The 22599-nt window shown below is 51.2% G+C and overlaps 8 protein-coding genes across 8 annotated transcripts; 2 read left to right on the plus strand and 6 right to left on the minus strand.

Annotated features, from left to right (window-relative positions):
• Positions 1-157: 157 nt before the first annotated feature.
• ras1 lies at positions 158-1032 on the minus strand (the record flags this gene model as incomplete). Its single annotated transcript, XM_049254708.1, has 4 exons — positions 158-393; positions 479-754; positions 826-940; positions 1015-1032. The coding sequence occupies 4 exons, from the start codon at positions 1030-1032 to the stop codon at positions 158-160; spliced, it is 645 nt and encodes a 214-aa protein (XP_049106225.1).
• A 2271-nt stretch (positions 1033-3303) lies between these two features.
• Positions 3304-4366, minus strand: LOZ57_005682 (uncharacterized protein; the record flags this gene model as incomplete). The annotated part of the gene is made up of 4 exons (XM_049254709.1): positions 3304-3463; positions 3528-3583; positions 3668-3977; positions 4062-4366. The coding sequence occupies 4 exons, from the start codon at positions 4364-4366 to the stop codon at positions 3304-3306; spliced, it is 831 nt and encodes a 276-aa protein (XP_049106226.1).
• A 1378-nt stretch (positions 4367-5744) lies between these two features.
• LOZ57_005683 (uncharacterized protein) lies at positions 5745-7169 on the plus strand (the record flags this gene model as incomplete). The annotated part of the gene is made up of 1 exon (XM_049254710.1): positions 5745-7169. One exon carries the CDS (start codon positions 5745-5747, stop codon positions 7167-7169), a length of 1425 nt encoding a protein of 474 aa, XP_049106227.1.
• Positions 7170-7754: 585 nt separating this feature from the next.
• SFU1 (GATA type transcriptional activator of nitrogen-regulated proteins) lies at positions 7755-9549 on the minus strand (the record flags this gene model as incomplete). Its single annotated transcript, XM_049254711.1, has 3 exons — positions 7755-8572; positions 8628-9175; positions 9242-9549. The coding sequence occupies 3 exons, from the start codon at positions 9547-9549 to the stop codon at positions 7755-7757; spliced, it is 1674 nt and encodes a 557-aa protein (XP_049106228.1).
• Positions 9550-11123: 1574 nt separating this feature from the next.
• On the minus strand, positions 11124-11861 carry LOZ57_005685 (uncharacterized protein; the record flags this gene model as incomplete). The annotated part of the gene is made up of 5 exons (XM_049254712.1): positions 11124-11296; positions 11354-11443; positions 11513-11556; positions 11656-11730; positions 11842-11861. 5 exons carry the CDS (start codon positions 11859-11861, stop codon positions 11124-11126), a joined length of 402 nt encoding a protein of 133 aa, XP_049106229.1.
• A 994-nt stretch (positions 11862-12855) lies between these two features.
• Positions 12856-14769, minus strand: LOZ57_005686 (uncharacterized protein; the record flags this gene model as incomplete). Its single annotated transcript, XM_049254713.1, has 6 exons — positions 12856-13117; positions 13170-13306; positions 13374-14368; positions 14425-14549; positions 14604-14621; positions 14690-14769. 6 exons carry the CDS (start codon positions 14767-14769, stop codon positions 12856-12858), a joined length of 1617 nt encoding a protein of 538 aa, XP_049106230.1.
• A 1460-nt stretch (positions 14770-16229) lies between these two features.
• On the minus strand, positions 16230-18424 carry LOZ57_005687 (uncharacterized protein; the record flags this gene model as incomplete). Its single annotated transcript, XM_049254714.1, has 13 exons — positions 16230-16417; positions 16476-16547; positions 16611-16687; positions 16739-16802; positions 16857-16933; positions 16986-17133; positions 17193-17400; positions 17458-17556; positions 17611-17741; positions 17801-17931; positions 17988-18071; positions 18128-18260; positions 18400-18424. The coding sequence occupies 13 exons, from the start codon at positions 18422-18424 to the stop codon at positions 16230-16232; spliced, it is 1437 nt and encodes a 478-aa protein (XP_049106231.1).
• Positions 18425-20932: 2508 nt separating this feature from the next.
• On the plus strand, positions 20933-22496 carry LOZ57_005688 (uncharacterized protein; the record flags this gene model as incomplete). The annotated part of the gene is made up of 5 exons (XM_049254715.1): positions 20933-21100; positions 21218-21363; positions 21420-21577; positions 21634-21951; positions 22012-22496. 5 exons carry the CDS (start codon positions 20933-20935, stop codon positions 22494-22496), a joined length of 1275 nt encoding a protein of 424 aa, XP_049106232.1.
• Between the last annotated feature and the right edge of the window lie 103 nt (positions 22497-22599).

A 22599-nucleotide genomic window follows, 5' to 3' on the forward strand; every position in this document is an offset into this window, starting at 1 on the left:
CCGAGCACGACCGGCGTCTCGCTCTGAGCGGTGGGTGGGGGCCCTCCCTACTCTCCCACCGTTGGGTTTTGTTTCCTTTTTTTTTTTTTTTTTTTATGAGGCGGGGGTGGGTTTTTTTTTTTTTTTTTTTTTTTTTTTTTTCTCTCTTTCTTTCATTTTACATGATCACGCATTTTCCGCAGCATCCGCTGCTCTCGCCGCGGTCGTCGACCTCCATCTTGCCTTCGGGCGAGCGGGCGCCGTAGCCGCCGCCAGACGAATAGGAAGACATCTCCTTGTTGTAGCGGCGGATCTCGCGCACGATATCGTAGAAAGCGTCCTCGACGTTGACGCGGGATTTGGCGGAGGTCTCGATGAACTTGCAGCCGAAGTCGCGTGCCAGCGCCTCGCCCTCTGCATGGCGAAGCGGCGTTAGTTTGCATGCAAAATGGGGGAAGGTTAAGGAAACGCCATGGGAGGCGAGCGGCGCGAATCTTACCTTGTTGGGACACGGCGCGCTCCTTTTCTAGATCGCACTTGTTGCCGACGACGATCATGGGGAAGTAGTCCTTGTCCTTGACGCGCAGTATTTGTTGCTGGTAGGTCATGATCTCTTCGAACGACTGGCGCGAGGTGATGGAGTAGACGAGTAGGAAGCCCTCGCCGGTGCGCATGTACTGTTCGCGCATGGCGGAATACTCCTCCTGGCCGGCGGTATCGAGGACGTCTAATAAGGCGACCTCGTCGTCGATGACACACTGCTTGCGGTACGAATCTGTCAACCGGGCGGGCGGCAGGTCAGCATGCAGACACGGGCAGGGGAGGGCGCGTGGTGCGGGCGATTACCTTCAATGGTCGGGTCATACTCGTCGATGAAGTGGCTTTGGATGAGCTGTATGGTCAAACACGACTTGCCGACACCACCACCGCCCACGACGACCAGCTTGTATTCACGCAGAAACTAGACGCAGGCGGGCATCAGCCAAGCACGGAGGCAGGCAGGCCGGGCGACAGAGGCCGCAGAGCAGAACGCACCTTGGACGTGGAAGTCATGGTTCCGGACGGGACGGGACGGGCAGCAACGCAGCGAGCGCGGACGACGGCGACACAGGGGGGCAGATAGACAGACAGACAGAGAAAGAGAGAAAGAGAGAGACGGCGGAGGAGAGCGTCTCGACAGCAGAGATAGGCAGAGCAATTGGAGAGAGCAGGACGAGGGCGGCAAGAGGGGGGCGGGAAGGACGAGAGAAGGGCGGTTGGGGATTGGAATGGGAATGGTTTGCTTTGCGTTGCTTTGCTTGCTTGGGGGGGGGGGGGGGTGACGGCTTGGCGGGCGACTCTCTCAACCGACGGCTGGCTGGCGGCGCTAAACCCGCGCTCGGACGGGCTGTCAGGGGCTGCGTCTACCCAGCGACTGCGCGAGTCTACGACGGCCTGGTTGGTTACATAGTTGCTGGCTGGTGGGCTACGAGCATAACTAACCACTTAGTTAGCTGGCTGGCTACGGCGTGCGCGCCGTCGTGGTCGCGTTGCGCAGCACGGCGATGGCGAGCCAGCACAGGCGGCAAAAGGGGATCGCGGGCGCGAAAAGGAGAGCCTGCGAGCAAACGAGCGGACGGGCGAGCCAGCTGGCGGGCGGCGGTTCGGCAAGCCTAGGCAGCCACCCAGCAGCCGGCCAGAGCTCGTCGCCATCAGCTAAACACTCGCCGTCCACACGCTTCCGCTTCGCCCAAGCGACCGCCGTCAACCTTAACCCTCGCCCGGTGCAAAGGCTCGCGAAGACCAGACGCCCTCCTCCTCCTCCTCCTCCTCCCCTCCTCCTTTGCTCCGCGCTGCACCGCCAGCCCTGTAGCTGCGCTACTTAGCCGTGGACGCGTGTGCCTTGCTCGATCGCGCGGGTCCCCCATCCCAAGGCTTGATTGCGGGTGCGTAGCGATACCTGTCCTGCCTAGAGCCCGCCCAGCACGCAGACCGACAGACAGACAAATTGTTTGCCGCCGCTCGCTTCCAGAACGCTTCCACCACCGCCTTGATGCCGATGGAGGGCGGGTGTGCCCATCCCGAGAACCGGGCGCCCAAGCCCGCCAGGCCCCGCCGCCGACCACAAACCAGCTGGAGGATGAAGAATACCAGAAGAGACGTGCAGTACTTAGTTAGTAGTTGCGTATGTACTCCCCGCGGACTGAGCCCACCAGCACAGGGCGCCGCCCGTGGCAGGGAACAATCCCTGCCCGCGCGCCCTGAAGACAACGACGCACGCTGTTGTGGGAAGAATCGCCACGGCCTGGGCGTGCATCGGTATACAGCGCCCGTATCGACGAAGTATACGACCGACGTCAAACCAACCCCTCCTTCGACGACCGCCCTGCTTGAGACGCGGACGGTAGTTAAAACTACGCCATTCGGCGTTTGATGATCTCTAGTCTACCTCAGCCCCCCTCGTTCCCCAGCCCGAGGAGGAGAGCTGCTTCTACGTCCATCATCGATCGGGCCATGGAGAATCTGCAAAGCAAGAATTTCCTGCATGCTTTTTCGCCTTCGCCATGGCTGCGATCGTCTTGACCGTCGAATTGCGATCAACAGTCGTCTCGCGCTGCACTTCTCATTTATCCATACTACTACAGCCAGCCTGGCGACCGTTCCTCGGTACGAACTATGGAGCAACTCCGCACTTTGTATCTGTTTGCTGGACGAGCTGCGAGCACATGGCAAGACACTCAATAATAATACTCTCTCTCTCAGGCTGCCGATATGCAGAGCCAATCCTGGGGATTGTGAAATGACCTGCATATGCGAACAATCACCTGATAGGGGCTGTGGCCGTCGTCCAAGCGATGTGGAAACGACAAGCCCCCCCGCTAAAATGCCCGTGGCCTTGAGAGCCAAGTTCCATCCTGAGACACTGATGCTCTCTGTTTCCAATTGCCCCCGGCCGAGCCCGCTACCTAGCTAGTTAGCTGGCCCGCTCGCCGTGTAACTAACCAACTAACTAATTCGTATGCTCCAAACGTCCCAGACGGAGTACACACGGCCCTACGAGCTACGATCCTTATGGGGTGCGCATGCACATCCACACAGACATACATCATCTTGCGTATCCCTACGGCGGCCGAGTGCGTCGTCAACTAACTACATCCCCACAGCTGGCCTGCATCTCCGAGTCAGATCTAGTTAATTGCGGTCTTAGTCTCTGATTACTCCGTACTTCTTTACAAAACCATATGCACCACCCTAAGCCGATCTTCATCTCTCCACGTGGACCAGCTCTATGACCGCCGGTGCACCGCAGTCGGGGAAGCCTAGCGCCCTTTTGTATTAATATAACTACCCCCATCCCCGAAACCCTTTTGCTGGGAGGTCTGAGCGGCCGCTTACCTGGTGCTGAGGGAACAGGACGGTCTCTGCGACCACGACGTTTTCGCGCCGACCCGCCGTGAATACAACAACTTCGGCGATGTCATCTGGCGTCAAAGGTTCGCATCCACTGCCAACAAGGCATATCTGGTCAGAGCCGTCTGCCACAGCAAGAAGCACTATTCTTTACTCACGCGTAGACAGCATCCGCCTTTGATTTGTCCCCATAAAATCTAACCACGGAGAATTCCTATAATGATAATAAATAGGACAAAATTGTGATCAGCGGACATACTCTCGGTTTCTTCTCGGGGCTCGTTATTCTTATCCTTACCGTCTCCACCTGACCAGGGTCAATTTCAACGACCCGGATTCTCGTTGCGATCAGCTCCTTCCTGAGGGCACTCGTGAAACTGCGCACGGCGGCCTTCGTCGCACAATATATGCTGCCACCCGCGTAAGCCTCGATGCCGGCAATACTTCCAATGTTGATGATGTCCCCTCGCCCGCCGTCGGGTCGCTTCTTGAAAATCGGAAGGATTGCCTGTGTCATATTTATTAAGCCGGTGACATTGGTATCGAACATCACTTTGATATCGTCCCGGTTGATATCTGGCGCCTGCGCAACGCCTTTGACAAGACCTCTACAAGCAGCCCCAACAAGACCCCATTAGCTCTCCATTGAGAGAGAACCGCGAACGTAGAATGTAACTAGCAGACAGACTCACGCGTTGTTTACCAGAACATCAATCTCCCGGAATTCCGCCGGCAACGAGCTCACGAAGCGGTCGATCTCCTCCGGCTTGCTCACATCCAATTGATACGGCAACACCTTGACGCCGGCGCCGACTTCGGCCTTGATGTCTTCGGCAACCTTGTTCAACGAATCAAGTCTCCGGGCCGTGAGGATCAGCCTAAGATCGTTCGGCGAAGTGCGCGCGAATTCGAGGGCCGTGCTCCGCCCGATCCCCGACGACGCGCCCGTCACCACGATGGTCTTGCCTTCCAGGCGCTTCCCCATAGCCGTCGCCATTGTTCTCCGCGCGTATGCCTGCTGGAGGATCCGACGGGTCGTCCGGTTGTTGTTCTGAAGTAGAAGGCGTAGATAGAATGAATGGGCGGGGCTAGAGATGTTCGTATACCGGCTGACGTTTCCGAGGAGTCTTCTGCAGGTGTGAAAACAACGCATGTGTGATATGCACGACGGGAAAAGAAGGAAGAAGGGGACCAATGGCCTGTTGCAGCGCTTGTAGGTGTGAATGGTGGGTGTTGGGGGGGATGTTTGGCGATGCTCTTACCCCCACACCCCCAAGGCCCATCGCGGCCCGTTCTAACCGATGGTAGCCTGTGATAGTTAACTACTCCGTAGATAATCGCCATCTTGTCATTTTTGTACCTCCAACATCTCACAACCACACATACCTCTCAAGCTAACTAGTTGTGGAAATGATACCCTCAAGTCTCAGCTATTGTGTCTTCCTCGCCCCCACTACTGGTAAAGAAAAAGATTGCAAACAATGTCCTACAGGGGCCGTGACGTCCGTGCAGTGACGCAAACATCCTGCTGTATCATAACGGTGCCTGGGGCCTCAAGTAGAGCTAGCCGTGCCTTTTTGATCTCAGCTTTGTGTGGTGAAAATACCAGCTAATAATGGAGAGTTTCCCCACAACCTCTCCTCCTACCCTGGTTATGGCAGTACTCCGTATTGGCTGCTTGTTTGCCTGGTCTTTCACCAGTACCCCAGATACCCAAATTCAGCTGTGGAGAAGCCGGAAATGCCTTCATTTGTTGTGCAAACTCTGTTTTCTGCCTTGCTGAATGAAATTTGTTTTCCCAGGTTTCTTTTTTTCAATCAGGTGTTTTTTTTTTCTTTTTGGAAACCTTTCTAGCCTATCTTGATGCATAACGCTGAAGGTACTTGTTTTGGCAGTGAATATGCTCCATCATTGAATACTTTTTTAAAAACCTCAAAAGTCGGTCAGATCCCATGAATAGTCTGTGTTGTTAGATATTCACGGTCCCATCTTACAGAGTCACTTGGTGCCACCCTCAAAGGCCTGCTTGTTGATTTATATATTAAGTGGACAATGAGCTCCTTTGACATAGTTAGCCCGCTATGCCTATGCAGAAACCGCCTCCCAAAATTTCACTATCAGTGATTTATTCCGTTCTGAGGATATATGTTGTCATACCCGGTTCTTGCTGTCAATGAGCTGTTTCTTGGTTGGCATGGAAGTCTTTTTTGAGTCGTTCCCTTCTTGACTACCAGGACCCGGAAATTCTTTTCCGTCCACTTCATTCTGTCTGTCATTTCTCAGTGCTTCAACAATATCAAATCCTTACTCGATCTTATCGACTACCTGGAGCCTTTGTGGCTGGATATAAACTCCTAAATATAAACGACCTCAAAATGCCATCACAATCGTTGACTGGCGGCCACATTCGCTGGGAGCCACTCATCCATCGCACTCTGCAGGAAGATGCCACCCGCCCCAACCGACACCTTCCTTGCAACGCCCTTTCCCATATCAGCTACCCGCAGCGGCTGTCGCAGCAGGAGCATGGCTCTCGGCTTTATTCAGCCATCGTCACCTCCGACACTCCTGGCCCATTCTTTCTCATCAACGCCGCCCTTCAGAGCCCGACAGAGCTGCTCCGCAGCTCCAGCGCCACCTTCATTGTCCCGCTCCGGCAGCCACCTCGGGATGCATCTCCATTCTTTGCCAGGTGGCTGCCGGATGTAGCCGTTTTCCTGGTTGAGCACTGTTTTTCCGTTCCAGTCGGTGTTCAGCGCTTCGAGGACGGAACGAAGAGTGCACAGGTGCAGGAGAGCAGCCGTGGCGTGGGTCTCGCGGAGGTATGTCAATTCAACGAAACACTGCCCTGTCATAGTGACCGCTCTCTGCAGGCTGCCCTGAGTGAAGAAGAAGTCGCAGAGCTACTGAAGCTAGACCAATTTGACTGGGGCGATGAAATCTTCACGGACCCCATGCTTGTGGAGTCGGAGTCTCGGAATGAGCAAGACCATGCTCTAGACTTCATGCAACAGACAGACACCAAGAGGAATGGTGAAGTCTCTTCAGTAGCTCTCCTGGAACATAACATGACAAACACTGACATGAGTTGTGACCCAGGCCCTGTGCCTCCGACCGTCGTGTTACCCATTACTGCCCTGTCAAATCCAGTCACGGATTCGGTGACAGCAGCGATGTTTCTTGAGTACGAAACAATCTTCACCGATGACAGTACGGGACTTTCACATGACGGGCAGCCTGCCGATATCCTACCTCTATCTTGCGCTGCTGGAGACGAGATATTATGGCAACAGCGGTGCATGGCGCGCGACCCTGGGATACACCATTTCAATTGGCTAGGCCGACCCGTCTCGGAACGCAGTCATACTCCCCCAGAAGTATCTCTTGTTGTCATCACCAGTTCTCCCAAACCCTGGATGCATGACATATCACGAGCCGGGGCCATGATGCGGCAAGCTCTCACGTACGTTGATCCGGTTCTTTTCAAAGGCGATAAGAGCATCCTGTCCAGGTTTCGTGGCCATGCATTGATGCAAGCTCTGCGGGGACGCGTTTGTCAATTCTACACTCCGAATGGTACATGGCAGAAAGATCAAAATGGCCATTGTGATATAGAGCCGTGGCCGGATCCTGGACACCCGAGAGCCTATTTAACCAGCCCATGGCTGATAGTTACCGGCTGGTTGGGAAGTGATGACACTCCAACAAGGTTTAGTTATATGCGCGGGTCGAGTGCGCCGTTAATTAGGCCCAGGGTGCGAAGATCGGCATCCTCTCTCAGTATTTCAGACACCGCATAGTGATGTTCGCTGTTATTCATTGCTTAATATACCCCTTTATATCGCCACTGCCGGGCTAACGACTTACATATAACGCTATATAAATTCCTCGGTAATTATTTCGACGAAGTTCAGTGGGTGGTGGTTGGTTGATTGGATTATCAACGGCCTACTGTTCATGTGATGTGCATAAACTAGAATAGAGTTGCGGCTATAGTGCTATAGAATTTTTTATATCGAGCAAATTGTGGCATATTATCAATGTTATTAAGGCTACGAGAAGAGAAAATCCCGCGAAACTTAGGGTTCACAGCCTGTTCAGAGGAAAGGGTGATTGTGTTAGAGGCTGATGCAAGAAACATAAATGTAAATAGAAAGTTAAAAACTTGATGACAAAAGGCCGCTTCCTCCTTTCTCCATTTCCGTCCCAGTAGAGGCCTGTTGTCAAGAACCCATTCAAACCACAAAAACACCGAAGATATTAATCATAGTAGTTCAATGGAATACCAGAAACGAGAAATATTGGAACAAGTCAAATGTGGCGCTGAATGATCAAAGCGGATGAAAACAAAAGACAATAAGAATGACTTAAAGAAGAGTAAGCTGCTACGGCTCCAAGGACGCCAACTCTCTCTCTTTAGCCCGAAGGGCCTCGCGCATATTCTCAGCTTCTCTTTGAAGTTGAGCTCGCCGTTCTGCTTTGAGCGCTTCTTCCGAGATTGCTGCAGGTCCTAAAGGAGGTGCAGGGGCGATATTTGTTGACGAGGATGGTGGTAAGGAGGTTGGCGCTTGAGGGTAGGGAGACGGTGCTTGATGTCTTCTCGGAGCAGATGTACCAAGGGATGGGTCGATATGAGATTGGTCGTAGGGTTGCTCAGCATGATTGAGAAGGGATGAGATAGAGCTTAAGCGGCCGGATTGAGACACGGAAGAGAGTGCTGGATGTTTCATGGGTGGGAGATGAGCAGAAGATGATTGAGTAGAGTTGTTAGAAGAAGTATCGAGTAAATGGGCATCTTCGAAGGAACGCTTTTTAGAAGCCACATTGTTTGGTGCCTGTCGATCGACGCTTAAATACTCTGTTTGCGGAGGCCCGTAATGGGGAAGGGGCGCAGATTTTGAATTATACCCAGTGAAATCAATAGCGGGAGGAGTGTTGTTTTGCGATTGGTATGCAGCGAGCATTCGAGGCGACAGTTCCCCCAAGATAAACGGATGTGCCTGCTCAGGGTGTGAGAACCTGCTTCCTTCAAACTGACTTGATAAAGAGGCGGTTGACATTTCGGGAGAGACTGATGAATCGTGGGATGAGCCGGCGGTTGGTGATCGATCCCTAAGAGCGGGAACAACTCGTTTCCTCCGTTTGATAACCGACTTTTTCATATTGACTGGTCGCGCACTGCCATGAAGCCGAGAATAGAGACCTAGAAAGAGAAAAGTGAGCCATCAAGGAAAAGAAACGGAGGATATTTTATATACCACAAGCATTGCAAATGGGATGACCCTGGTCATCTCGCCTCCATAAGGGAGTGATTGTGGTGCCGCAATTCTGGCAGGCAGTGGGCAGGCCAGGATCTTGTCCGGGCGCCTCCGCTGGGTCGCTCGTTTGTTGGTTTATGTTTCCTGCTTGGCCAGCAATCTGCGAAGGCGTCCTCGAAACGTGTCTTACGGCGGGACGTATGGTGGATTTGTATACACGATTGTTGTAGGCGGGGCAGCCATCGCAGCCGACAGCACCTCCTGTGCCATTGCAATTTCCACCACCAGGGCATGTTCCAGCTGATTCTTTCCCATCACTTGAGACTAGAGATTGTCTACCAGGGCACCCTTCTGCAGCTGGAGACGAACTGGTTCTGGAGTTGGCGTTGAGTTGAGAGTTGGGTCCGTTGGTAGCGGTAGCGGGAGCACGGTTTCGGTTCGTAGGGCGATCAGTATTTCGGGCTTTTAAATAAAGACCACAGGCGTTGCATATCGTCGATCCGTTGGGTGCTCTGCGCCAGAGCGGCGTTCTTTTAGTTCCACAGTTTCTAGAAGAAAGACTGGGTTAATATCAAAACTACGTAGGACTAGTTGGGTGAGAATTGGCTGCATACACGCAAGAATTACCCAGAAAGATTTGATTTTTGCCCTGTGGTTTTGGAGATTGGCGCTGGGCATCAGATAAATTGTCATCGCTGGGAGCGGTCAACATTTGCTGCTCTCTCCCTGCGCTGCCTGCACTGGGAGCACGTTCGATCTCGCTACCTTCTGACCTCGCCATGGTTCCCGAACCAGCATAATCAGGTATGTGGTCCCTCCCTCCGCGAGCAGAGGATACGAGCTGGTGTGCGGCATCAAGATCTTCGGCAGATGGGTGCCGCATGATGGTGTTCGCGGAAGGGGGGTTCCTGATAACGTCCATTGAGGCAAGTAAGGCTGAGCCCCTGCAACGCTCGCTTTATCGGCAAGAACTCGTTCTTTCGGAGATTCCAAGCAAACAAGAGCCGAGATGCTCAACAGGGGAAGGTCTGGTTGGAGTAGGATTATCAAGGTCAGCGCCCAGGCGTTATGATGCCCGACTATCGACAGAGCCAAGGCTGCAGTCCGCGAGATGGCAGGTATGGGATCGAGAATCGGAGCAAGAAAAACACCGGGCTTCAACTCTGTCGGATCACTGGGTCTGAGCCCAGCAACAGAGTGGGTTTCGAGGGTGTCGACACCAAAGCGTGACGTGGAAGGGAATGGAGGATTGGAGGAAGCCAAGGACCAACTGTTGAGGAGTCGAACTATGGAGTACAGTGATAAGCGCTGCAGAAGTCGGGGGCAAGCGGTGTGATTTTCAGAGGAAGCCTGCAAGGACGGGGATCGGCGAGAGGCCAGGCTATGACAGGCGTCGCAGTCGAGTGAGCAGTCTAAAAGCCAGATAATTAAGCCGATGAAAAAGAGGACGTGAAAGGCAAACAAAGGATCGAGGACGACAGGGGCCGGATTTGGAGGCACAAGCTCACCCACCTGGAGCGATCTGGAGCACAACGGGAAAAAACAAAACCAGCGGAGGGTTTAGTGGCAGAAGAAAAAAAAGGCTTCAAGCGACACCAGGCCTGCTCGGCACGGAACGGTTCCAGAGAGTCGATGAAGATCGTTTGCCAGGCTCCAGGCTTCAGGGGGCGGTAGAGTGGACTGACGCGAGAACAAGACGGAGCAGCGGTGGCAGACTGAAGGATCTGGGTACAGCAGCGAGTCGAGTCAAGCAGCGCAGCGAGGCATGCGAGCGCGAACCCCCCGGCTGGAAAAAGGGCTGCAACGCGGCGGATCCTTGTCGGGAGTTGATCCGATGCTGATTTACTTCGTGATTATCTTATCTCTTGGTGCAGGCGACACGTTCTCCGCCGTGCTTTTTTCCGCGTGCGCCCCCACGGCGCTCAGGCTCTTCAGGCGGGGGTGTCTCTCTCGGCTGCGGCCAGCTGCCCGCGGCTTCGCCGTGCTACTCTGCTGCTCGCTACCTACAAATCTTGCTGCCTCCGCCTGTTTCTCGCCTGCTGCTGCGGCTGAAGCGCCATCTGATAACCCGCGGCGTCAAGCCCGGTGGGCGGCGCTAGGCTGCTTCCGGCGTGGCGCGTCATGCGAGATTGCCAATCTGCAATCCAGCGTCGCTGATTGGCCACGGTGGGTGCGTCAGCATGTCTGGCGGACTGCCTATTGGCCTGTGGGCCGGGGACTACGGGCTAGCCGTAAGAGGAAAAGCGCGGAATCGATGATGCATTTAAAGTACAACACGAAAGAAGCCGAGGGCAATTTATTTCCAAGTATACACTCAAACACCACGGATGTCTCTCCAGGAAAAAAAGCGTAGCGGCCAGTACCAGGGCTGGAGGCGCCTGAACGGCAGGCTCTGGCTACCCCAGGATGTCGATCGAAGGGCTGCAGTGTGGGGGACGCCGTCTAGGGCCGGGGCCGCTGGCGTAGTAGTAGCAGCCCGGTCACGAATTCGCCAGTCTAGATCTGCTCCGCTCCCCAGGCCGGCTCCGCCTCCCGCATGTTCGCTGGGGGCTCGATAGATGGAATGAATTCGAGCGCAACGTACCCAACACCCACGATTCCCACAATCGAGCCGGCGATGATGCGCAGTACATGGTTCTCCAGGATAATGCACCCCACAAAAACGTAAACTAATCATCCCAAGTAAGATAAATATTCGCCGTAGTCGATGCATTTTGGTCACTTACAAATGCCCCTGCCAATAAACGAGAACATAAACGAGGCGTGTCGCGAGATCTGGGGCGGAACATTCGGCACAAGCTCAAGCCCGCCCGTGGCTACAAAAAGCAACAAAGTCAATGTCAGCCCGATATATCCGTATAGTATCGGAAAGCCAATCAGCGTACCTAATCCGAAGATAATAACGTAAATGCCGATGATTATGTTCCGGCTGGATGGATCAGGTTAGCAAAAATATCTATTCGCGTAGGCCGACCAGCTCGCGCAAAGCTGGTGCACCACGACTTAATTAACCACCGCAGAAACTCACAATTTAGGGTCGGCAAAGAATTGTGAAATTCCTCCAAGAACCATGATGACACCGACGGCCAGATTGACCAAACGACTGCGATTGTGTTGTTAGAAACCGTTCGACCTGAATAAATTTCGGCAGAGCGCCTTCTTCCGACGGTCGCCTCCTTGACCGTAATCTTCCTTATTCAGAGTTTTCACATACAAAATATTTGAGTAGTCCATCTTTGAAATATCACGTCCCAACTCGATTCGAAAGCGTATGTAGTTTTGGGCGTATTTGCTGTCGTCAGGTCGCGCTTGAAGAAATTGAGTCTAATGCGAAAGGGCGATTAATCTTGAGCTTAGGAGATAACGCCGGAGTCTGTGGTAGCTGCACTTCGTGGCGAGTCTGTGGTGAAAAGGTGGCTGGTGAGAACAGGCAAGCGCATTCCGGAAACAAATTAGGATGAATATACTCCGTACCTATATATGTACGTACCGTAGAGCACAAATCCGAAAAGAGGAACGTGAAGAATGGCGTGCGAAGAGGAATGGAGATGCGTGACAGCAAAAGAAGATCTGGAATCGAAGCTGCCTGGTGTCCTGTGCTGCTCAGCGGCGTAGCCCTGAAGCTGTCAAGCTTGGGGGTTGGCGGATGACTAAGCACGGTTCGGTGACGACAGCGAGCTTATAAGGCTTCAATCAAACTATCTCCGGAGTAGGTACCTGGCCCGGGGCAATTTTTAGGTAAATTATGAAACCGTTTATCTCCAGCTCGTGTCCTAATTTGACCCGGTCATGTTTCACATCTAAGAGCTTAGAAGACGAGTTTCTAATGAGTTTGACGGGAGAATAGCAGATGCTTAAAGTCTGCATATGCTCCCTATAAACTATCATAATGTGTCTCTTTCTCATGATGGGTTCCAGGCCTATAACTGTTTCCTCTGCTCTTTATCAAAATTGCTTCTGCTTGTTTTTGAGCGCCTGTTTGCGTCGCGTTAGAGGGAGATCAGATTAGATAGCCTATCAAGATGTTCTGCACAGATAGAGGTTTCAAGAAATGCCGTCAAATGAACTTTGAACCATTTGCCAGTGAGAAATACACTTGTATTTTTATCACAGATTATATTAATGTCATCTTTCTACACAGGAAAGGAAACTAGTCTCAAAATGTGAGCGCTACAAAATACTGGATTTACCAAACTTAAAAAGAAATAGACATTGGAGAAGACAATGGCTATGTCGTATCCTGCTTTGGTTTTTCTTCTACTGTCGTATCGGACTTCGCACCACTTGCATCAGCAGCGCGCGATTGCTCAACGCCCGCCTCGAAGTCAAGAAGCTCGCCATGCTTACCATAGCGGCGAGGAGTCTCTCTAGCAACACGAACAACAGAGAAAACAGAATCAGTATTCTGGAAAATGGTATCCATCTCTTCCAGAGAGCGGTATGCCGTTTCAGGGTAGAAGAAGTAAACAACTGGAATGATGAATGCGTTGCTGCAGGATATATTAGCATGCTAACAAGGCCATTCGGAGTGAATCGCCTTACATGACTGCGAAGATGATGTAGGTTTTGTATTTGATAGAACTGAAGGAGACTGGGGTGATCATGACCACCATGAAGTTGAAAGCCCAGTTGGCAGAGGTGGACAGGGCATTGGCAGGAGCTCGAATACGAAGAGGCACCTAGGCGAATGTTAACTTCCGCATCTCCAATAGTAGGAGCGCCAAGGTGAAAGAAAGGGTAACCTACTATCTCAGCAGGATAAAGCCAGGTCATTCCAAGCCAGCCGATGGCAAAGAACGTATTGAAAACAAATAGGAAAACAGCCGCAACAATACCAGGCTTCGCCTGGCCCTCGAAACTAGTAGATATAGCTAGAACAACCATAGAGAAGGACATCCCAACCGCCCCGAAAAGCATCAGTGGGCGACGACCGACTTTTTCAATAATGAAAACCGGAATCCATGAGACAAGGAAATACTCAGTGCCGTTGCAGGCAGCCAAGATTCGGGATAAGGACCCGTTCAGACCAATGCTACCCTCATAGATAGCAGCTGCATAATAAGTGATGAGATTGATACCAGAAATTTGCTGGAACACTTGGTTGACGTATGCGAGTACGACTCGGTGCAGGTGACGGTCTTTGTTGCGAAGAAAGAGATCCTTGAATCCACTCTTAGACATTTCCAAGACGGTTTCTTTAATTGCAGTGAATTCAGTGCTGATATATGGGTTGTCAGCGTCGAGGTCACTGAGGGCTCCCAAAACACGCATAGCTTCATCTTCCTGACCCTTGAGTATCAGCCATCGGGGCGATTCTGGCAAAGACAAAATGAACATCATGATAATGACGGCAAACACTATCTGGAACGCGATAGGGAACCGCCATGAAATACTGCTGGGTTCGAGGAACGAGAAGCCAAAATCCAGCCAATAACTGATGCATATACCACCAGTGATCAAGGCGCCTTCAATCATGACTAGTTGGCCACGACGATGTGATTTGGAACATTCTGATTGCCAAGTTGGGACCGTCGATGTATTCAGTCCGTTTCCAAGGCCCGTGATAACGCGCCCAACAATAAACTGCGAGAGATCGAAGGCGGCGCACTGTAAAATAGCACCAACGATCATAATGGAGCATCCAAAAAAGATAGTTTTGCGTCTTCCAAATATATCACCGATCCATATGCAGGCGATGGCACCCAAAAAACACCCAACATTGTAAGAAGCAACGGAGATCCCTGTCGTATTGATAAGTTTCTTTGATACAATGATAAGATTTACAAGATGCAGTTACCCTGAATTGTCGCTCTATGGTCCCTCTCGCGAGCAGTGAGGCCGACTTGTGCTTCCTTTCGGGTATCAATCTGAGGAAATGTTGTAGCAAATGATGGAAGGGTCAAAAGACCGCCCATAACACCTCTAAGTCATAGTATTAAGTATAATTCAACAATTAAATTCCAGATGAAGACATACTGATCATAACCAAAAAGTCTGTAAGCTTGCGTCAGCTGGAGTTCACCTGCATGCGCTGGAATGGAGCCTATCACAGTATCACGTACAGGAAATCCAGCCCGGCAATCACACCGATTGCGATATTGAGCTTTGTCCCTCGAAACCCTAGATAATTCTTGCTGCCCATATCTGCAAAGTCGCGTTTCTTTATCGTTAAATGGGTAGAAGCCCCTTAGTAGCGAAGAGCATTGGGGTACTCCGTATACAAAAATCGAGCGGGAAGCTTAAAAAAAGCAAGGTAGCACAAAGGGAAACATAAAAGGAAAATTTCCTGGAAAAAACGGAGACACAAAGGTTCTTATCGACCATCCCTGTGCTCGCAGACGCCAGGATCATCAAATAACACAGAGAGGAGACGATCGCTGGCCGGCAACGGCGCCATGGACACCACGAGTTCGGCATCCTTTGTCTGGCTCCTGCCAATTAGCCTAGTGGTCTGGAGAAACCCCACACGATCTCTCACGGCCCTTAGACAAGAAGACAAAACAGCCCGTTGCCTGTCTCAAGGGCCGGTGGATCGATGGGGAAGGCGGCCCCAAGAGTCTCTGCCCATGCAGCGTCATTCCCGGCCGAGTTCTGCTCTACGCCGTGCGAAAGGTCGGCATACACGTAGTAGTCGTACGGCGTGCCTGTCACCCCCACGAAGTTAGGTAACTATCTGTGGTAGGTTGCAGCGTCGCCCTGGCGGATATAGCCAGGTCCGTAACTATACAGCAGCAGGAACAGGGTCTCTTCCGCCCTTGATTCCGGGGATATGTTAACCCAGCACGGTGGCTGCTGAGCCAGGGCCTGGAGACCCAAGAGAGAGAGCGCTGCTGGACAGCGTTGCACCCTGGAATCCGGGGGGTTCAGTGGACCTCCGGCCGTTGATCCATCCATCCTTCACGCTCAGGCACGGCGTGCCACCAACTCTGGTGGACAAAAGGCTGGCTCGGCGGGTTGCCCTAGTGTAGCGGCGACGTGCGACTGAAGCAGCACGGCCAATCAGGTCGCACTGCATCCTCTGCATCTCCGATGATCATCGCCGGGGGTGTTTCGCTCCAGCCTCCAGAAGAGGACGCGTGCTTGGAAAGGCGTGGTCGGTGAATTTGCGCAGTTATTGGCGGCAGGGAGTTGGTTCATGGGCATATGACATGGCGGCTGGGACCTCGGGCGACGCCGCGCGAGAGGCGCAAGGATCGACAGGTTTCAAGCAGCATAAGTCCGGATGTTCCTTCTCGAAGGCAGTTAGAGTAGTTCTTCTGAGTTGCAAAGCAGCCCGGACCCTGCGGTCGGTACCGTACTGTCGCGCCCTTGTTGTGCAGCTTGCTCGGCCGTGGAACCGTCGCGGGTCGTGGAAGAAAAGAATCTGATTATGTAAGAAATGTGTTGCATTCTCTGCCTGGAATCTCTAGAGCTTCACTCTCTGTTTTTGTATGTACAGTACATTTTTTTCCGCCTGGTGGCTCAAGTTTTTGCAGCAGACGAGAGATACCCTAGTACAATGCTTCAACAAAGCTTCCGATCGACCTGCAGCACTAACGTGGATCTTTTCCCGCGAACACGGACAGGAGCGCCGCACGAATTCTGAGTCAGAATCCAACCCCTTCACCAGCTGCTGCCAGTGTTGGCTTGGTCGTTGGGCCATCCTCCGACTTGACCAGAGGGTTCGCACCAGGCATCTTGTCCGCCTCCGCCGTGGCCGTAGCTCCCACCATGAGCCCCGCCGTACTCCCCACCGTTTCCACTCTCTCCGCCCTCCATCGGTTGTTTACAGCGCCTGACCGTATGGCCCACTACGAACAGTCAGTCCTAGACAATTCATCTCATCACGGCATTATCGTTATTACTCACTCTCCTTGCAGTTGCTGCACTGAACCTTTGACCAATCTTTCTTTTCGGGGCATTCGCGGCTCAGATGTCCAGCTACGACAGGATATCAGCAATCGGCTTCATAACAGGAGAAAAGATGCGCAGGTACAAACATACTTTTCTCGCAGTTCCGGCATGTAACATTATCCATGTTGCGCGGCTTGTCGCAATCTCTTGAAAGGTGCCCTTCCGCACTATACCACTCCTTAATGAAAAAATACTTCGACCTCTGGGAGGCAACTTACCCGCAGTTGCGACACGCCCTGTTGCCATCACCCTTTTCGGGGCAGTCCTTTGCAAAATGACCAACTGGTTGCACTTTCAGCATTCTCCTGGGATTACCTTGAGACCGAAATTACATACCTTGCTGGCACCGCTTGCATTCCACGCCTTCGGCAGATCGGGGTTCTGTACAGTCTTTGGCATTATGCCCAGGTTGGCTGTATTTATTTAGTTTTACGCTCCGACGACATGGAATACTTCTTCACTCACCCGCAGTTACGGCAGCCAGATCTTTCCTTGCGAGGCTGGGTGCAATCACGAGCGCGATGGCCTGCCTCCTTGCAAATCACACACTTAACTTCAACTTTCTCAATTTCGGCGCGGTCCTGTTTGCAGCTACGGCGGATGTGCCCCATTTCTAAGATTGATGTGATTAGCAAACAACGCCCTCCAGTCTCGTTTTCGAAGATTGCATACCCCCGCAGTTGTCACATTTCGGAACCTGACGATCCATAGGAAAACCTGCATCGGCAAGACGGTTGAGATTATCTTCAGGAGAACTTGGCCAACGTGTCTTGAGATTCGCACGTTGCGGTTTCTCGCTGAAGTAGAAGCCCACAACATATTTGCAATTTAGTTTCCCCTGCAGGTTAATAGAGATCAGAGTGTCCCCAATTTCTCTCTCCTTTTCCATTTAGCGTGTCAGAGATAAGCCATTGAATGGGCCGGGGGGGGGGAGTACCAATGCAATAAGGTAAACGTTGAATTTTTCCTTGCGCAGACCTTTCTCGATATCATCAAACGTTGCTAGAGGTGCTGCTTTAGAGTAGATTTTAAAAGCCTTGGGATCTGAGTGTCAGCCTGAGAGTGGTTGACTGAACAGAACTATACTCACATCGCGGAAATCTTCTAGATCTCGTTCTTTGCTCGCCTTTTCCATCATGCTCCAGGCTTCTTCGGGCATTTTATCGGGAATATCATTTTGATCAAGCTTTCGGTTTTCTGTGCAGTCTTTGGTTTTGTGGCCTTGGTTTTCATATTTTTAGGTCACAATTTCGTGTTATGAGTGTTCTAAGCTGTATTACCTTCAGCTTTGCAATTCCTGCAGATTTCAGGTCCCTTCTCAGGACATTCTGCAGCTGGGTGGCCTTCTGTATTGCAGAGGCGGCAAGTGCCCTTGAAAACGCGAGGGTTCGGGCAATCTCCTTTATTGTGGCTGTATTTTCTCGAATTAAAATTGGCTCATTGTTGCTTAATGGTGGAATGACCTACCCCTCCTCACCACAGTTGAAACAAGCTCCAGAGGCCTTGCGTGGCTCAGGACATTCGCGGGCAAAATGTCCAGACTGTCCGCAGCTGAAATTCAATGGAAGTCAGCTATCCTTTATCTTATAAAAGTACGTTCGACGTACTTGCGGCAGCCACCGTCATTTCCAGACCCTTCAGCCTGGCCAATACCTCCAGTTTCCTCTGCATAGTTATTCTCATTGTCAAAACCAGCTTCTTGCCAGTTTCCTTCGCCCTCGCCGGCGTTCCAGGCCGCGCCTGCAGTAATCTGGTCAGCCAATTGTCTCTTTTTACATTGCGTCTTTGGCAAACAGAAAAAAATCATGGCTCATGACTACATGAATCCCACTGCCCTAAGATCAGGATTGCAAGTTATACAAGCAAGATAGAGACAAACCTCTTTCATTCCAGTTACCCGGCATTTTGACTGTCAGGTTAGTTAGGATGTTTGCCTTTGTTATGATAAAGATCGCGTGTGCTATTCAAGGTAGTCACATCAAGAATGCACGTTGGCTGTGCCGAATGAAGGCCAGGAACTTACAGAAGACCAGGCTTGGTAAGACACGTTAAACTTCTTCTGGGGGTATGTATATGACAATTCTGGATGGATAAGCAACTATGATGAGGAGATGATGTTGGTTGAAACAACAGAAGTGGGCATAGAAGTGAGAACAATATCAGACCTGCCGCCTTACCCCTTTGGGAAACTCTGTAATTTTGCCAGCTGCTTTTCGTTACCGAACAGCCCACGCGAGTTTATGTTTTCCTACAAACATACCAGTGAGACAGGCGGTTCCCTCCTATTTTCTCTGTTTTATGTATCGGTTTGTTGCATGCGAGGCTGGGCTTTGGACAACATGCCTTTGTTCTGATCATATACTAGGGCACTGAGCTCCCGATACTGAAGAAATAGCCTGCGCCATGTATCTTTGCTTTTCATGACATGGGAAGCAGTAACAACTTGGTATGAAAATGAGAAACGGGCTGTATTTCGAATACTTTGATAAAGTAGATTTATTGATTTTGTATGGACTATCAAGGTCCGCCAACACATCAACTTGCAATACTCCGTGCAATTCACGACGTAACTAGGCAACAGTTAAGCTTGGTCTTGACATTGGAATATTCTCAAGGTATGTATGTAGGTGTGCCATACTTTTATGGCCAAATAATAGTAAGAAATAATATAACGATAATCCAATGCGATATATTGATACTTGAAGAACAAGCAAGCGGAATGGTAGGCTTCAAACCTTCAGTATATGACAGGTAGCCCACTAAACACCCGGCCCAAAAGGCATGTTGACCCAGTCAATGAGGGAAGCATAGTGAAGGAATAGCCCCTGCGAGAGGGTTTAGGGTAACTACTCGTTGACTGCAATTCCGGTCTAACACCGCCGGTACCATCTCTATGAGCATCTGAAGAACGAGCCAGTTCCTGGTTGCCGGAACTTTTTTGGGTATCCCACTCATAGAAAATATACGGGTTGTCAACACACCGCCGTTTGTATGCAACTATGTGTGTACTCCATGCATATGTACGCTACCTCAACAAAGCAAGACTTGCACAAAGAAAAGTGGTTAGGGTTTCAGAGAATGAGGAGACTGGAGTTGCAGTTGGCTTGACCGGAGTTGGCAGATTAAGACCTATACTTCGTACAATTATTAGTAAACTTCAAAGATACTAGACAAAGGCAATGAAGGGAGTACGGAGTACTGTGGGCTCTTCGTTTCCGCGACGGCTCGATGCATATCTGCATCGTGAACAGCCCATGGCCACCCTTGCAGCTGTGGCGTTCGGTCGGCTAGGATATCAGTTCGAGACAGGCCGAGCTGGATGCACACGCGAGCCACAAAGGCGCACCTGTAACTAACCCAGCGTGTGACCGATGCCAACGAGCCGGCTTCGGCGCCTCGTTCAAGCATGCCCGTAATAGGGGTGTGCTGCCAACCCCGGCCTGACAGGGCCCATTACCTAGTTACACCGACAGCGTGGGTGCCAGCGGCGCCAAAAATGCAGGGTTTTTTTTTTTTCGCGCCTCTCGTTTGGGTTGCCGGAGCTCATTTCCTGCAGCCGGGCCTGGGAGCCCCCCTGGGCGCTGCAACGGGAGGAACCGTCCCATTTCCCTGCCAGCCAGGTGCCTGGTGGAGGAGCCCCAAACGAAGTCCCACTACTGGCTTGCGTTGGGAGTCGTGACAGCCCGTGGATCGCCGCCCCTTCGGCTCGGTTGAGGGATGGCGTTGAGATTCGGCCTGGTCTAGAGACAATTTCCAAATCGGAACCGACCTTCACACGCCATCGTACATAACTATGATGAAACGCCTGGTTTTGTTCACGACGGCCCCGGCGAGTTTATCTCCGTCTTTCTGGTCGCGCGACGGCGCAGCATTGGGTGTTGAAAATATCAATTTGCCTTCGAAAACACCAGGGATCGTGCCGGCAACCTACGATGCGGGAGTAGCCTATGTTATTATTACAATGTGCGTACTCCATACATACGTATATCCTACATCCACAGTCAATTCCGTCACTAGAACTGTGATGTTCCGATCCGTTGCCAATTCTGACCATGGATTCCCAGGCTGGCCTGATAACTTAAACGCGAAGCTAACCACCACCTTGCCGAGGCTCGAGTTAAGCCGCCATTAACTACCCTCATTACTTGCGGAGATGGAGGCTTGCTCAGCATTTGATGCCCTTGGCTATCACCGGTACTCGGCCGGCTAACGAAAAGGATTGAATGAAACCTGTTCCCACATTGCACCTCGTGTCTAAAACTGCCGGGTATTATACCCCCTTGGTTGGTTATCAAAGACAAAGAGAATACACACTGTTGCCCTGGCACTGTAAATGAGGTTACTAACCGAAGCGTTTTGTTCAAGACTCTGGAATTGTTTTGATATATCATCTTCTCTTGTTATTCTGGACGATGACAACCACCGCTCCTTTCGCCGAGCCACTATGGCACTACCGCAATTCATCGCCATACTACGACAACTCCCATAAGAGACTCCGTCAATTTGTACGCGAATATGTTGAGAACGATTTGATGCCACATGCAGAGGAATGGGAGCGAGTCGGTCAAGTCCCTGATGAGGTAAATCCAACTGATCTGGAGTTAAAATAAAGATTATTATGTCAATATCAAGATTAAAGATTGTACCAAGCTTGAACCCTTTCTACGTTACGATCTAATTCCTACTCATTTCTTTAGGCCGTACGAAAATATGTCGAAAAAGGGTTTGCTATTGTAAAGCCTACGAAGCGGGAATATATGGGCGGAATATCCATGCCCGCTGGCATTGAACCAGAGAAATGGGATGTATTCCACACTCTTGTTGTTAATGACGAGTTGTCAAGGTATATACAAACTCCAACTATTGGTATCTCTGTCTCAGTGCTAATCTGCTGAAAAGGGTAGGATTTTCTGGAATCCTCTGGGGCATGAATGCCGGCAATGGCATCGGCTGCCCCCCAATTATCAATTTTGGGAACGAAGAACAAAGATTAAAATACTTGCCAGGGGTATCTCGAGGAGAAATTCGTTTTTGTTTGGGAATCACTGAGCCTGATGGTTTGTTCCGGCCCGTCTCATGAATGTAGCTGAGGACTGACTCTTTCTGACCACAGCCGGGTCTGACGTCTCCGGAATAAAGACCATCGCCAAGAGGGTTGGAAATAAATATGTTGTAAACGGGTCGAAGAAATGGATCACAAACGCCATTTTTGCGGACTATTGCACCGCTGCTGTTAGAACCGGAGGCCCAGGCCGTGGCGGAATTTCGTTACTTATTATACCTTTGGCTTCACAAGGGGTTTCTCGAAGGAGAATGTATAACTCTGGAGTCAACGCTAGTGGTTCTACATTCTTGGAATTTGATGATGTGGAAGTACCTATAGAAAACTTGGTTGGACAGGAGAATGAAGCGTTTAAGTATATCATGTCTAGTAAGAGTCATCCCAATCACTGCACAACACAACCCATCTCATAGCTAATTAAATAACCAGACTTCAACCCCGAGCGACTCGGTATGGCGGCAGCCTGCATTCGCCTATCCCGCGTTTGTGTCGAAGATGCGTTTAATTATGCGATGTCGCGCGAGACCTTTGGCCGACCTCTCATTGAGAACCAGATTATTCGTGCTAAGTTTAGTAAATTTGGCCAGCTCATTGAGCCTTGTCAAGCTTTTCTAGAACAGCTTGCCTACACTATCCAACAAAACGAGAGACACAATACAGATGTTGACGTCGGGGGCATGACAGCACTTCTGAAGGTAATGTCCACTCGCTGTTTGGAGAAGGTGTGTCGAGAGGCCCAGCAGATCCTTGGAGGAGCTGGCTATAACAAGGCCGGTAGGGGGGCGAGGATCGAAGCTATCAGCCGTGATGTTAGGGTGTTCGTCGTCGGTGGGGGTAGTGAAGAAATCCTCAGAGATTTGGCTGTTAGGCAGGAGTTGAAATTTCTCTCTGACATACAGCGGGCCAGGATCTGAATCCGTGTACGGAGTAAGTTGTGGGTTTGCGTTTTGTACATACATTTTGCCTGGATATGATTTTAAATTGGTATAAGAGACAACATGATGAATATAAACGCAG

The sequence above is a fragment of the Ophidiomyces ophidiicola genome (genome assembly GCF_022830035.1).
Source record: "Ophidiomyces ophidiicola strain CBS 122913 chromosome Unknown scaffold_31, whole genome shotgun sequence".
In the NCBI taxonomy this organism is placed as follows: Eukaryota; Fungi; Ascomycota; class Eurotiomycetes; order Onygenales; family Onygenaceae; genus Ophidiomyces; species Ophidiomyces ophidiicola.